This window comes from Ovis canadensis, chromosome 11 (genome assembly GCF_042477335.2).
Source record: "Ovis canadensis isolate MfBH-ARS-UI-01 breed Bighorn chromosome 11, ARS-UI_OviCan_v2, whole genome shotgun sequence".
Lineage (NCBI taxonomy): Eukaryota > Metazoa > Chordata > Mammalia > Artiodactyla > Bovidae > Ovis > Ovis canadensis.
The window spans coordinates 50,588,774-50,603,622 of NC_091255.1; the positions used below are offsets into that span (position 1 = coordinate 50,588,774).

The window sequence follows — 14,849 nt, forward strand, 5'->3', positions numbered from 1 at the left end:
ATAATCCATGGGGGAAAAGAATATATATATATATATATATATATATATATAAAACTGAGTGTGCTGTATACCTGAAACTAATATAACACTGCAAATCAACTATACTTCAATAGAAAAACACTAATAAAAGAAAAAATATGAATACCTCAGACAGCAGCTAAGCATTTGATGAATCAATGAATGACTCTGAACACACACATACAGTCGAATATGCTCTTATTCAGAGTCATGTCCTGAGGTCCAGCCCCGATGGGGGAATGCTCAGATGGGAGAAACAGTCCCAGCCACTAGAGCATTCCCAGCTCTGCTCCTGCAGTGTCCTCTGTCCGAGACATCCCTCCTCCCCTCACCCCTATTCCAAAGCTCAGTGCAGCCCCCTCCTTCAAGAAGCCTTTTGTGGTACGCCCAGGTAGAATCACCCTTTCTCCTTTGTTCCCATGGGGGCATGTCCCACGTGCCACCCACAGCACTCATCTGGTCTTTTCCTATCTCAGCCTGAAAGATTTCAGTCATAGTGGGAGCAAGAGGCGGCGGTGGGGGCGGTGGGGGGGCGGGCCGGGTATAGAACTGGGACTTCGTCTCCAGGCCCCAGCACAGTACTAGGAACACAGGTCGCCCCATGAACACGCACTCGGACAGCAAGCGGCTCTCAAAAGCACCCTGGGCTGCTGGTGTGTGTGCAGGGCACGCTTCTTGCGGCTGCCTCCAGGAACCAGGCAGAAGTTCCAGCCCTTCCCGCCTCCCAGGCTGGGCCTGCTTCTGAACCTGCTTCCCCTGCCGCCAGCAGCCAACTGCTGCCCATCTCTCCCATGACTCCCATGCGCCTGTCAGCTGGAATCATCCTCACAAATCCATTCACCCACTTTGCCCAGAAATCTGCCTCGTAGCCAGTGGCCCTCTTTCAGCCAAACCTCTGCAGCGGCACCCCAGCCAGGGAGAGGCCGAAATCCTGGCCAGGAGTCCTGCAGCCAGAGGGAGGGGGCCTTCCCTGCCCCCCGCACCCCCTCACCCCCATTCTCCTGACCACTTTTCAGCCCTAAGCTGGTGTGTTGTGTACCTCACTGACCTTGGCCTGCAGAGACCAGAGCAGAAAACCAGGACACTTTGGTGAGTCCCTTAACTGGAAAACAACCTTCCAGGGGGCTCCAGGCTGGAGAAATGCTACTTAGGGGACGTGGTCCTAAAAGATCCCCCAGGAAGAGCCCCAGATCCAGGGGAGGCCTCAGACCCCAGGCCCTGCGAGACCCCAGAGAGAGCTGTCCAGATGCAAAACAAAACTGGACGGCCTTTGGGAAGCCTGAGACCCTAAGATCCCACTGAGGGTCCCTCAGATCAAAGGACTCCACAAAGAAAGACCAGAGACCCAGAGCCCCTCACAGCGGCCCAGAACCAAGTCTGGAGGCAGCGCCCCTCCTGACTGACCTGGCCCGGGGGTTGTCTTTTCAAGGCTGAGCTGCCGCAGGCGCCTCTGGTGGGCTCGCCCCCCACAGTGCACCTGGGCCTGGGCCGCTGAGTTCAGCTGGATGTTACACACGTCACAGAGGGTGTACGAGGGCCGTTTTCTTTCCCGCTTGGGCTTAGGTGCTTCTGGGGGCCGAGGGGGGCACTCAGCAGCTTCAGATACGGGGGGCTCCTTCTCACCCACGGGAGATGGGCTCAGTGGCCGCTTCATACCTGGGCAGAGAGGGAGGCAGGTAAACAAAGGTGAGTGCGGTAAACACACAAAAGGAGCGAGAGAGCTTCGGAACCCAGAGATGACTGTGCCCTCTGTCCCAGCTGGACCTCCCGGGGGCCTTCCTTCTGAAAGCCCCAGCCCAAGAATGGCCAAAGGGAGCAAGATGGGGGCTATTTCAGATAAAGCAGCAGTGAAATGCAGGAATATCTGGAAGAGTATCAGAAATGGCTTCACACTGGGACATCCCTGATGATTCCGCACTCTCAATGTGGGGGGCCTGGGTTCAATCCTGTTCAGAGAACTAGATCCCTCATGCTGCAACTAAGACCTGTTGTAGTCAGATAAATAATCTAAAAAAAAATTTTTTTTTAAGGTTTAAAACAAAAGAGATGGCCATACACTGGGAGCCTGGCGCTTAGGGACTCAGAGTAAAGCACTCAGAGGGAGACTGAGCCTCAGAGAATTGAGGGAGAGGCAGCAGGGAAGCTCATAGAGTCACATTTGAGGGACCCTGGAGCCCTCTCAGCCCCTGCCAGAGCCCAGACACACAGACAATCCTGGGACAGGCAGGCCTGTGGTACCTGCTGGAGACGCAGAAGCTGCTGGGCCAGAGGAGGGACTACAGAAACCCAGCCTCCCAGTGCCCAGCGCCAGTGACACTCACACACGGTGACACAGTGACAGCATGTGAAGCCATCCCCACCCCTCACCACGTGGCTCCCAATACCCCCTGCTGTGCTGGCCACTCGGGCTATGGCAACAGTTGGTGTTTTCAGTGGAAATCTGGGCTCTGCTGCCTGGGTTGCTGAACACAGCCCCTTCACGCACACACACACACACACACACACACACACACCCCGGGCCCTGCAGGGCATGCACACCACCCCTCCAGGCCCCTCCTCTTCTCCTTTCTGACTCCCTTCTCTGAATCTTTCCCACCAGACTTTGCCTCTAATGGGCTCTGTTCTGCCCCATGACCTTCCTCAGACTGAACTGGGTTGATTTTCACTTCCTTCCAGAATCTGTGTGCACGTTTCCTGCCTCTGCTTTAGCTGGGGGCTTCCTGAGGGCAGGGCCTGTGTCTCCCCCACCAGGACAGAGGATTCCTAAGGTCAGGAACTGTGTCTTTCCCCCAGACTGGGGCTGACCCCTGGCTTGGGCCTGAGTGAGGATGACTGAGCCCATTTCTCTTATACGGGCAGAATTGTGCCCAGTGACCCCATCCTCTCTCCCCACAAATTTCATGACTTGAAGTCCTAACTCCTGGTACCTCAGAATGTGATTGAATTTGGAGAGAGGACCTTTAAAGAGGTAATCAAGTTCAGATGAAGTCATTAGGGTGGTCCCTAATTCAATATGACTGGTGCTCTTCTAAGAAAAGGAAATTTCAAAAGTTCCCTGGTGGTCCAGTGGTCAGGACTCTGCACTCTCGCAGCCAAGGGCGTGGGTTCGATACTTGATCGGGGAACTAAGATTCCACGAGCTTCGTGGGGCAGCCAAAAAACAGGAAATTTGGACACAGTTACAGAGAGAAGACCATGGGAAGACCCAGGAAAAAGATGGCAGTCTGCAAGCAAAGGAACAAGGCCTCAGAAGAAGCCAACCCTACACCTTGAACCCAAACCTCTATCCTCCAGAACTGGGAGAAAATAAATAGTTGGTGTTCAAGCCACTCAGTCTGTGGTTCTTTGTTATGGCAGCCTGAGCAGACTAATGTGCTTCTGTGTTAAGTTGCTAAGTTGTGCCCAACTCTTTGTAACCCCGTGAACCATAGCCCACCAGGCTCCTCTGTCCATGGGATGCTCCAGGTGAGAATGCTGGAGTGGGTTGCCATGCCCTCCTCCAGGGCATCTTCCCCACCCAGGGATTGAACCTGTGTCTTTTACATCTCCTGCATTGGCAGGAGGGTTCTTTACAACTAGCACCACCTGGGAAGCCCTGAGCAAACTAATACACCCTCTTAAAAGGCATTTCCTGTGTCTTTAGATTTGTGTTCATTTTGCAAATTAGACCCAGTGAAGACAAGTGATGGCCGTAACATTCCCATAAGGCCACACGCCTAGTGGTGGAGCCCACATCCGAACAAAGCAAATTCATTTCTCAAGTTCACAGCCAAGAACCTTGCCTGTTGTCCCTGGACCCCACCCCCTGCTCTCAGTAAACTGCTTGTCACTTCTCTGGGCATGTGCCCACAAAATCGGCCGTCATTACGCGTGTGGGGAGTGTGAGTGAATGGACCAGAGTGGCACAGCAATTAAGAGCAATTAATGACTCCTACCTGGTTTCGAACCTCAGCTTGTCACTTCCTGGCTGTGTGACTGGAGCCTCAGTCCTCTCATTTATATATCTGTAAAATGGGGTGATGAGCAGTTCCCAAGTCACACACATTGTGAGGATTAGACGAGCTGCTCTCTGTAAAATACCCCTCAGGGTCCTATAAACGTCGTTTTTTAAAATCTGGGATGTGTCTGTGTTTTGCAGCTTGTGAGTGCAGTCCCTTCGTCTGTCACCCTATGTGTCTATCACGGTGTACCTGGGTCACTGTGAATGTCTCGGTTACCTTGTTGTCTGTTGGGGCGAATCTGTGGCACTCTGTATGCATGTCACAGTGTAGCTGAGTCATGGTGCGGGTGTCATTGTGCCCAGCTCATGGAATGAGGCTGTCACTGAACATCTGTCCCCACCTCAAAGTCGTATGTTGAAATCCTAATCTCCCGCAGTTCAGAATATGAAGTGCAACCTTATTTGGAAATAAGGTCGTTGCAAATGCTATTAGCTAGGTTAAGATGGAGTTAGGGTGGGCCCCTAACCCCATATGACTGGTGTTCTTATAAAAGGAGGAACTGTGGACACAGTCATGCCCAGAGTTCCCAAGTGGCACAAGTAGGAAAGAACCCGTCTGCCAGTGCAGGAGACAAAGAGGCACGGGTTCAATCCGTGGGTCGGGAAGATCCCCTGGAGGAGGATATGACAACCCACTCCAGGCAAGTATTCTTGCCTAGAGAAGCCCGTGGACAGAGGAGCCTGGTGATCTACAGTCCATGGGGTCGCAAAGAGTCGGCCACGACCAAGCACGGCACCGCTCATGGACACGGGAGGACACCATGTGAAAACCAAGGGGGTGGGGGGGGAGCTGCTTCTACAGGCAGGTCTGGTTGGACTGCAGTACCAGAGATAGCCTCCAGATAGCGCAGCCAGCGTCAAGCGGGAAGATAAGAGATAGAACTCCGACCCAGGAGGGTAGACTCCACTCCTCCACACTTCTGAGGCAACTAGGTTGCCCCTCTGAGCCATAACAAACTCCTGGACATCATGTCTGGAGTCCAGGGGACAGCTCTGCCCACAGAGGGCACACGGGAAAGTCACTCCATCACCTTGTAAGATTCTACATCCCCTCACCTCTAGATGGAAGTCATCACAGCTATTCTCCTGCCTTTACAAGTCTTCCCCTGCTCTCTCAGAAGGAAAGCGGACCAGGAAGAAAGTACCAGGTACGAGTATGGGGGTGGGGGTGGTCCAATCAGCCAGGGGGAAGAGTCTTCAGGAGAGTGAGATTTTCTGGCCTTGCCCAGGAGAGCAGGCTGCCCCAGCAGCAGGGGGACAGTGGTATTTTGAAATCTCAGTGCAGTTTATGACAGGCAGGCCCAGGACATGGTCCAAGAGAGCAGACAAATATCTGCCACGGGGCTGATTAAACCCCCATGATATACAGCCTCTGGGCTCACAGGGCCCGCTTGGATTCTGGGGCTAATTGTGTACCCACCAGCCAGGTTGCTGGGCCTGCTGCAGCCTGCCCTGCCTAACACAGGCTTCCCAGCTGTCCTCTTGGGAGCTCCACCACTCCAGCTCAGCCACGGCTCCTAGCCAGAAATGTGGAGGGGTGGGCAGTTTTTACCGCACACACATGTCGGTCTAACCCCTGCTGTGAGCATTAAGAGGTCAGCACACCCTGTGCTGGCTTCTATTCAGAACCAGCATGACTCACCCTCACTGGACCCACATTTGGACAGGACACGCTCTCTTTAACAGAAGAGGAAGTTGAGTCCCAGAGCAGGGGAGAGGACTTGCTTCAAAGTACATAGACAGACAGTGTAAGAGCTGCTTCTGGGGGACTTCCTTGGTGGTCCAGCGGCTAAGATTCTGAACTCCCAGTGCAGGGGGCCTGGGTTTGATTCCTGGGTAGGGAAGATCCCCTGAAGAAGGAAATGGCAACCCACTCCAGTACTCTTGCCTGGAAAATTCCATGGACGGAGGAGCCTACTAGGTTACAGTCCATGGGGTTGCAAAGAGTCAGTCAGACACGATTGAGCGACTTCACTTTCTTTCTCACTGTAAAGCCTGTTATGCCCTGGTTTGAACTTCTGGGTGGGGAAGGGGACTATGAATGCAAAGAAGGGCTCCTGATGAGGCTCAGGGCTGCCCAGCCCTTACCGTCCCAGATGCCAGGCAGGGAGATGCCAACCCCCTGGGCAGGGAGGGGGGAGGCCAGAGCCAGAGAGACTAGGAAGAGAGGGTATGAAGACGGGGGAGAATTGGACTTAATTCAGGAAAAGACCTGGTGAAAGCAGAGAAAAAGAGCATAGGTGTGCCCAGGAGTCTGTAATTTACACAGGAAGAGGATAAAGTTCCCTCTGTTCTCACCTTCCTGCAGCAGGGGGTGGGGGTGGGGGTGGGGGGGTGTTGGACCAGGGAGGGAGCCACCCACTTGAAGGCAGGCTCATGCCAGCACAGGAGAATTGATGGAGACCAAGGTGGCTGTCTTCCCGGTGGTGCTAGTGGTAAAGGACCTGCCTGCCAGGTTCAATCCCTGGGTCAGGAAGATCCCCTGGAGAAGGGAATGGCTACCCACTCCAGTATTCTTGCCTGGACCCTGGAGGGCTATGGCCCATTGGGTCTCAAAGAGTCAGACACGACTTAGCACACACACGAGGTTGCGGTCTATGTGTCTGTCCTCGCGGAGGTAGAGGGGGCTTGGGGGAAGGGAGCACTCAGATATGGCTCCAGAGCCCGTTTCCACCCCTTCTTGCTGAGTGTCAGTGGACTTCGGGGCCCCAGGTGTCAGTGGTATCCTTGGGCACTGCACTACCCAAAGATGGCTAGAGAGAAATTCTTCGGAGGCCGCAAGTGCAGAGCGGGAAGTGGTTGCATCCTGGGGATGGGGGTTCTTGGGGAAGACCTGTCTTTGCAAAGGGTTAACAGAAGAGAAGGGTTCCAGGCCTGTCCCCAGCCTTTGGCAGGGCATGAAGGGCTCCCTCACCTAATCCTTAATGAGCCCAGTTACACTTTGGTATTTTCCCCCAGGTCTGCCAATATCTACCCTTCGCCTCCCTGAGCCAGGTCCCCTGCGCTGCCTCTGAGAAGGGAGCCTGGCTGGCTGGCCAAAGTCGGGCCAGCCCTGCCCCTCTGGGCTTCAGTTCCCTGTCTTCAAGGAGAGCGGATTGGGCTGGGCTAATCTCTTAGGTCCCTTGCAGGCGGTGCTGTAGTGGCCACGGGGAGCAGCTGCCTCTAAGGTTGGGGTGGAGGGGGGACGCCAAGCTGTATTTGTCTGTTTCAGCAGCCAGAGGAAGGTGGGGTGGGGACAGAGAAAGAACTGCCCTGTGGCGAGTGCCCATTGCCTTCCGGGCACTGGACAGACATCACCTCTGTTAACCCTCAGAGCAACCCTGTGAGGCTCTACAGATGAGGAAACTGAGGCTCACAATCGAAACGACAGGCCTCATCCTATGATGCAGGGGGAAGGGGTACACAGCCTGGCAGCCCCCATCCCATCACTCCCAGGGTCACAGGCGGGAGTATGGGGCCGTGTCTGGAAGAAGAGAGGCCTCATCTGTTCTTGTCCTGTGGAGTGTGAGCCCTCCTGGGCCTGGCTGCCCCCCACAGGCCCCCAAGGAGCCACCACCAAGCACTCTGCTCTCCCAAGGCTGACATCTTGCAGGGTGTTCACTGTGCAGCCCCCACAGAGCGGCACCCCCAGGGGATGGCCCAGAGAGCTGGGGTCACCCATGGTCATACCCAAGACTCCCCAAAGGAGTCAGAGACTCCCACCTAGAGGAGGGGGATGGCCCGACTGGGGGCAGCCATTCCCACCCCCAGCTCACACATCCCCACTTTGCCAGGCAGGAGGCCCTGAGGCTGGGCTGCTGTGGGTGGGGGTGGGAGGGATCCACTGGACAAACCAAGGCAGTCATGTCTGTTGTCCCATCCGAAGTGATGAGAGATGAAGCCTGTCACCTTTCCCTGGGGACGGCTGGGTGCTGGGGTTTTCAGGAGTGAGCTGGCTAAGTGGTGCTGAAAGTCAACACTCTGGCTCCAAGGAAGCAAGAGAGAGGGCATGAGAGGTGACAAGAGCAATGGTCCAGAGGTGAGGTCACCATCCCCCCAGGCTATCCTCACCCCCTATTGGCTGGGAGTCCCAGAGGGCCTCCTTCCTCTGAACACCCTAGAGATAAGGGCTGCCTCTCCTGGACACTGATTCTCCCCTGAAAGATCCTCTGGCCACCCTCCGGAAGGAAGTCTTTCTTGTTATCTCAGCTGCATCCCTCCTCGAAGGGCCCTCAGTGGTAACACAGAACAGCTGCCTCTAAGGTGGGGGCGGGGGGATTAGCCTCAATGTCCCCTCTTCTGACCTCTGCTTCCAGGCAAGGCCTAGGAACCTGATTTGTACAGGAGAGCCCCCCGACCTGCACCAAAGCCCCTGCCCAGGACCCTGGCACAGTTCAGCCTCATCCACTGCTTGCTCTCCCAGCCCAACTCCCCAAAAGCCTGAACACTAGCTCCCCCAAACAAGGCTCCCCATCGTGATGGCCCCAGGGTCAGCACTTCCAAGATGGGGCTGAGAGAATGAGTCAGAGAGAGAGAGAGAGAGCCAGAGGGAGGAGGGCTGAGAGGTCCGGGGGCTGTTTGAGATTTGTCGGCGCGGGTGGGGGTGGGTGGGGAGGGGCGGGTGAGGCGGAATCCTGCCTCCCACAAAGGCCAGGAGGGCCAACCTCTACCTCTGACCCTGACAGAAGAGGAGGCATTCTGCTTGAAGGAGGAGGGGCAGGCAAGGCGGCCTCCAATGACTGTGAATAATGGAGATGGGGGTGACGGAGTGGGGGGGATGAGTGTACTCTCTGCACCCACCCCCAAAAGACAATAGGTCTCCCATCCCCCACCCCTTCCTTTCTGTTCTATCTCAGGGGCTGATGGGGTGGGAGTTGATTTTTGGAGTCTCTAAAGAACTTAGACAAAAAAGGTAGGTTCTGTGGTCGATCCCCCTGTCTGCGGAGAATTGTCCCTTCTCGGGATGAGTCTCGCTGTCCCTGGCCTATGGTCGCCAGCCTCCCTTCCCCTACTTCCTGGGAGCTAAAAGTTCTGGCCATCACCCTTGTCCCCCCTCTCGGCCTCGGTTTCCGGTTAAGCAGTGATTCTTGTCGCCCACCTTCCCAAAGCACAAGGCAGGGTAGGGTCCTCGCTGCTGCCACCAGCCCTACGGAGCCACCTACACCCCCACCCCGCGCGGGCCCCCTTGGGTGCTCAGTCCCAGCGGCGCGTCGGTCCGGGATGGGGAGCCGGGAGTGCGGTCCCACGGCCCGCGCCCGCGCCTACCTGAAGGGCGCTTCCGACCCGAGCGGGGCCGCATCCAGTCGTCCGCCGCCGCCAGGGGCGGTCCGGATTCTCGGCGGCTCCCGGCTCCTGGCTCCCGGAGGTGCGCGGCGGATGAGTCCCGGGCCCGCGCGTCTCGGGGCAGCCGCCGCGTCCCCGGAGCCCGCCCCTGGGCGGCCCACGGGGAGCAGGTGCCAGGAGCCGCGCCGCCCGGAGCGGAGCGCAGAAGAGCGGGTCGGGAAAGTGGCCGGCCCTGGGGCTCCCCGGGCAGCAGACAGGGGAGACGCAGGGGCTCTTCTGGCGGCAGGGCTGGACCCATCGGTGAGTAGCCTCCCTACCCTTGGCTGGCCAGTCCTGAGTGCCCCTCACCTTCCAAAGGGTCCCAGAGTTGGGGGGAGGGGACCCCAAACTGGCCACCCCGCACTGGCCTGCTGTGACCTTCCCTGCCTGTGCATTCTAAGTCGCTTCTTTGCCACCCTATGGACTGTAACCCACCAGGCTCCTCTGTTCATGGAATTTTCCAAGCAAGAATACTGGAGTGGGTTGCCATGCCCTCCAGGGGGCTCTTCCTGACCCAGGGATCAAACCGGTGTCTCCTGCTTTGGCAAGCGTGTTCTTTACCACTAGCACCACCTGGGAACCCTTCCCTACCCTTTTGTAAACCAGCCCCTCTTTGTGGGGGAAGCTCAGGGAGAATAAGGAAGCTGACATTCATGGAGTATCTCCTGAGTGCCAAGAGGGATGGCACTCAATCCTCATAACAACTTGCCCCAGACTGGTTTGATCCTCATTTTACAGATCAGGAGATGAAAGATTGGGGATGTTAAGTAACTGGCTCAAAGTCACACATGAAGTCAGGAGCAAATGGGTTGTCCACAGGTCAGGGGATTAAATCAGTGGGCCTGTTGGGGAAACATCATTGGTGTATGTGGCTGGGGATCATTTCTGATTCTTCCCAGAGCACTGGCTCTGGCTCACATTGGGGCATGAGACAGGAGAATGAAGCCAAGCAGAGGAGGGCAGGAGGCAGGGGCTGATGGCATAACCTCCTAACAGAACCTGCCATCATTCCATTACTGGAGAGTCTCAAAGAAAGGCGATAGGAATGGCTCTTGTATTAAAGAATATGGACCAGTGCCCTTCTTCCCACCTCATGCTCCGGCCAGCCTTCGTGTGAAACAGGCCTTCCAGAGAGGAGGTCTTGCCATGGGGAGCCCTGGTGATGTCTCACTTGCTAGCTCCTGGCACTGCTTCCTGGTTCTCACGTCTACCAACTCACTCCTGTCTTGAGGTCTCTGCTGTTCCCTCTGCCTGGAACTCTCCCCTGATCTTCACAAGGCCTTTTCCTTGCCACTCAGGCCTCAACTCCACTATCACCTCCCCAGGACCCCCTTTCCCCAGCCAGGTTATTATTATCTTTATCCCAGGCCCTGGTTATTTTCCCTTTAAGCACATCTCCCAAGATGCAATGCTTTTGCCTAGACACTTACCTGTCTCCCCCGTGGGGAAAGGTCTTTTATTTTCCAGGTATCAGAAGCACCAGTGCTAAGCTCTATAAATGCTCTATAAAGGGTTGTGGAATGAATGCATGAATTCATTCCCACTCCAAGAGTCAAGCCACATTAAAGTGTCCACTTTGAATGGGCAAATTGTATGGTATGTGACATATCTCAGTGAAGGGGTTACTCAAAAACCAGTAAGCGCAGAGTGGAGCTGACAGTCACATGGCAGTACCTGGCAAGCACACCCCCAACACAGCCACCCTCTAACTTGATCCGACCACGTCTTCTCTGTCATGGTCCACATCCTATGTCTGTCCATAACAAACTGCATGCAGTTGGTCAGACCTGGGAGGGATCTTAGAGGTCATCCTGTCCCTTTTGTAACTTGTCCCTGATGAGTTAGCCTCTGGCCTTTGCTTGAACGTGCTGAGGATGGGGCACTCACTGCTTCTCGAGATGGCCCATCCCATTGATGGAGAGTCTCAAGGACAGAAAGCCCATCAGTATGGGAGCTGAGAGTTGCTTTCCTGTAATGCCTGAGCACGGGTTCTAGATCTGCTCCCTAGTGGTTCAGTGAAAGTCGCTCAGTCATGTCCGACTCTTTGCGACCCCATGGACTATACAGTCCATGGAACTCTCCAGGACAGAATACTGGAGCGGGTAGTTGTTCCCTTCTCCAGGGGATCTTCCCAACTCAGGGATCGAACCCAGGTCTCCCACATTGCAGGTGGATTCTTAACCTGCTGAGCCACCAGGGAAGCCCAGATCTGCTCCCTGGTAATGCAGAAAAAGCCCTCCCCACCTTCCACAGCCAGCTGAACATGGCTGGCAGCCTCTTCTTCAGGGATCTCTCTGCTCAGTGAAAGAGATCCATTTCCCTCAGCTGTTCTTCCCCTGACATGGCCACCTCCTCCAGGAAGCCCCTCCTACATGCTCCTAGGGCATCTTGTATGGGACCCTAACACTGCACTTATCATGCTGTAACTGTCCCCAGACCCTGCCCAGGCTGTACCACTGTGCTGACGGGGCTAGTTCTGGGCCTTTGTTCATTTCCTTCTGCTCAGTACCCTGCATGGTGACCAAGTGACTTGAACCACTCAACTCAATAAAAACTTGTCTCCAGAAGTTTTATGATCCCACTCATATCCCCCTTAAACATATTTAGGCTTTCAATGACCTCCTTAAGACAGAGCCAGGGAGGGAATCACCTCCCCCGACCCTCTATCCTGTCCTCTATTCATGCTGCCCACTGTTAACTTTTCTGCACTTCTGAGTCAGCTCTATAGAGAGCCAAGGCTTCATGAAACCTCCCTCATTTATTTTCATGTCATTGCTGGCGAGCTCAGCCTCTCCATCTAGACACCCAGAGAACGATCTCTAGCACTGTGAGCACCGGACCTTGTATTTAGGCTTGCTGGCTCTCCTGTTCTGCCTGGCCTGTTGAAATCATTCAACAGGAGCACAGGTGCCAGCTGAGTGCCATCACAAAGACGTGGCTTCACCTAGATACACCAGGATAACACACCCCCAAACTCCGACCCTGCACACACACACACAACACAGCTCCTAGCTGTGAGCCTTCTGTTTTCAAGCCCCTTCCCACATCTTTATTGATCCATTTTGTCCTCCCAAATAGCCCTGAAAAGTCAGCATTCCTCTCCCCACTTTAAAGATAACAAAAGGGGGGCTCCTTAGCAGTCTAGTGGTAAAGAATCCGCCTGCCAATGCAGGAAACACGGGTTCGATCCCTGGTCCAGGAAGATCCCACATGCTGAGGAGCAACTAAGTCCATGTGCCAAAGCTACTGAGGCCCGCCCACTTAGAGTCTGTGCTCCGTAAGCAATAAGAAGGCCATGCATTGCAACGAAGAGTAGCCCCTGCTTGTCACAACTAGAGAAAAACCCTCGTGCACGGGAACGAAGATCCAGCATAGCCAAAAATAAATAGTTTTTTTTAGGATAAGGAAAGGGAGGTTCTGAGAGGTTAGTTTACCTGCCCCAGGTCACACAGCCAGAAAGGGGTGAAATTGAACCCCATCTGGTTGACTCTAAACACTAGGCCTTCTTTCCTCTCATAGTGCCTTATCCCAATACACCCAGACTTTTTTCCTATAAATGTGGGATGAGGAGGAAGACAACACGGAAACCCTTTTCCTAGTCCTGACAGCTGGGGTTGCTGGGATGCTGGTGCTCCCTTTCCCACCTAGCATCTTCCAAGGAGGGGTTCCATCCCCTAGTTATCACCTTCCCCCCATAATGCCATCAGAAAATAATTCTCAGTCTAAATAAAGCCACTGTGTCTCTAACTGGCCGACTCAGTTCTCCCTGCTGCTCAGTCTCATCCCATTATCTCCTCTTCCTCCGTATTTTTAAAAAATATGTATTATTTGGCTGCTTGGTGGGGCGGGGTGGCACATGAAATCTTTGATCTTTGTTGTGGCATGTGGGAACTTTTAGTTGTGGCATACGGGATCTAGTTCCCTGACCAGGGATCGAACCCCAGCCCCTGCACTGGGAATGCAGGGTCTTAGCCACTGGACCACCAAGGAAGTCCCTCCATTTCCTCTGTTTTGTCTGTGATGAATCCCCAGCCCTAGAACAGTGCCAGCATATCAAAGATAACCAACACATATTGCTGGATTTAAGGAATGAACCAACCCTCACTGTGGGCGCAGAAAATGGATCGGGTTCCTTGCTCTGGCTGTGTGGGCCAAGGCAAGTTACTTTCCCTCTCTGAGCTTCAGTTTCCTTATTTGTAAAACAGGACAATTAACACATCCTAACATGGCAGAGGGTGATGAGAGATCATCCCTGCAGTGTGCTTGACATAATTTGTGCCCAGTTAATAACACAGGCGTCATTAATGAGGCGTTATGGTCCTCGCTTTAGAGACAGGGCACTGGGGCTCAGGGAGGTGAAAGGGCTTACATAACCCACATTACCAGCTTGGAAGTGACCCATACAGAACGGGAGCCGGGTGTGTCTGGCCTTAAGCTTGTGCCCTTTCCCCTGTGCCATGGGGCCTTCCCTAAGCGCTCAGTAAATATAATTCCTATCACAAATGTGTGAGATGGTTATATTAATTGTTCCTGCTAATAACACCAAGGACCCCAGTTAGAAAGTCTACAACAGAGGGGCTCAGGAGAGGAGCCAAAGACCCTTACCTAGTCAGCAGCTCATGTTCTGCTCACTGCCCCACCTGGGGTTGGAAGTACAGACTCATTCTGGGGCCCTGAGTTTCAGGAAGTTGGGAGAAGCCTCAACCTCAGGTGGGCTTGCCTCCTCCATCCCAGGTCCTCTCCACTCCCACTGAAAGGGCAGAATCGCTAAAGGCTGAGAGCCCTCCCCCCACAGGGCCAGCCTTTTGCCTCCTAAAATAGCCCGAAGCCACCATGTGCCCAGGGCGGCTCCCCACTGCTTGCAAATCCCCCTGAAATTAAATCCCCATCCTGCCCCCAAGCAGGACAGCACCACCTCCTGCCGCCCGCTGGGCTCTATGGCTGGCCGGGCTCCCCCCAGTGGAAACCGGGACAGTCGTCCTTCACGGTGACCGAGACATAAATCCCCAAATAATGAGACAGGCGCTGGGAACACAGAACCAGACACGGTGCTAATTGGTTTACTTCTGGGCAGGCGTGATGCAGGACAACAGCAACAGGCCTTGGTTGCCCAGCAGGGAAGATGGGGTGGGGATGTGTGATGACCTCCCAGGTCCCTGATTTTCTGAGATCTCTGGCCTTGCATCCAGATCCACCAGCAGCCCCTCCTAGAACAGTAACTTAGACGTAAAAGGGAAGGATTGGGATCCCTTGGTCCAGGTCTTGAAGTAGGGAGACCCAAGCATCCTTACCACAATCTAGAAATACCTCTTTCCACTAAAAACAAAACGTAAAACTGAAAGGCTGGGCCCCCCTCAACATGCGTGAGGATGGCGGTGGGGAGGCGGGGTGGGCCCCATGCAGTCTCCCCGCCCCTCCTGCATGACTAGTAATAGATTCTTGGATGAGCATGAGGTCCTTAGTTTGCAGTAATCATGATGAGATTATCACATTAACCTTTAAAAGTCTTTGCTCAAAAAGAAGCAGCAGC

General features: G+C 54.6%; 1 protein-coding gene across 1 annotated transcript in view; it reads right to left on the minus strand.

The window, feature by feature from the left end:
- The window catches only part of ZNF385C (zinc finger protein 385C), a 59,119-nt gene that overhangs the window by 32,463 nt on the left and 11,807 nt on the right, over window positions 1–14,849 (minus strand). The window contains exon 2 of the mRNA XM_069603756.1: window positions 1,423–1,674. Within this exon, the coding sequence (XP_069459857.1) occupies window positions 1,423–1,672 (250 nt within the window). The 5' untranslated portion in view covers window positions 1,673–1,674. The remainder of the gene's footprint in view (window positions 1–1,422; window positions 1,675–14,849) is intronic.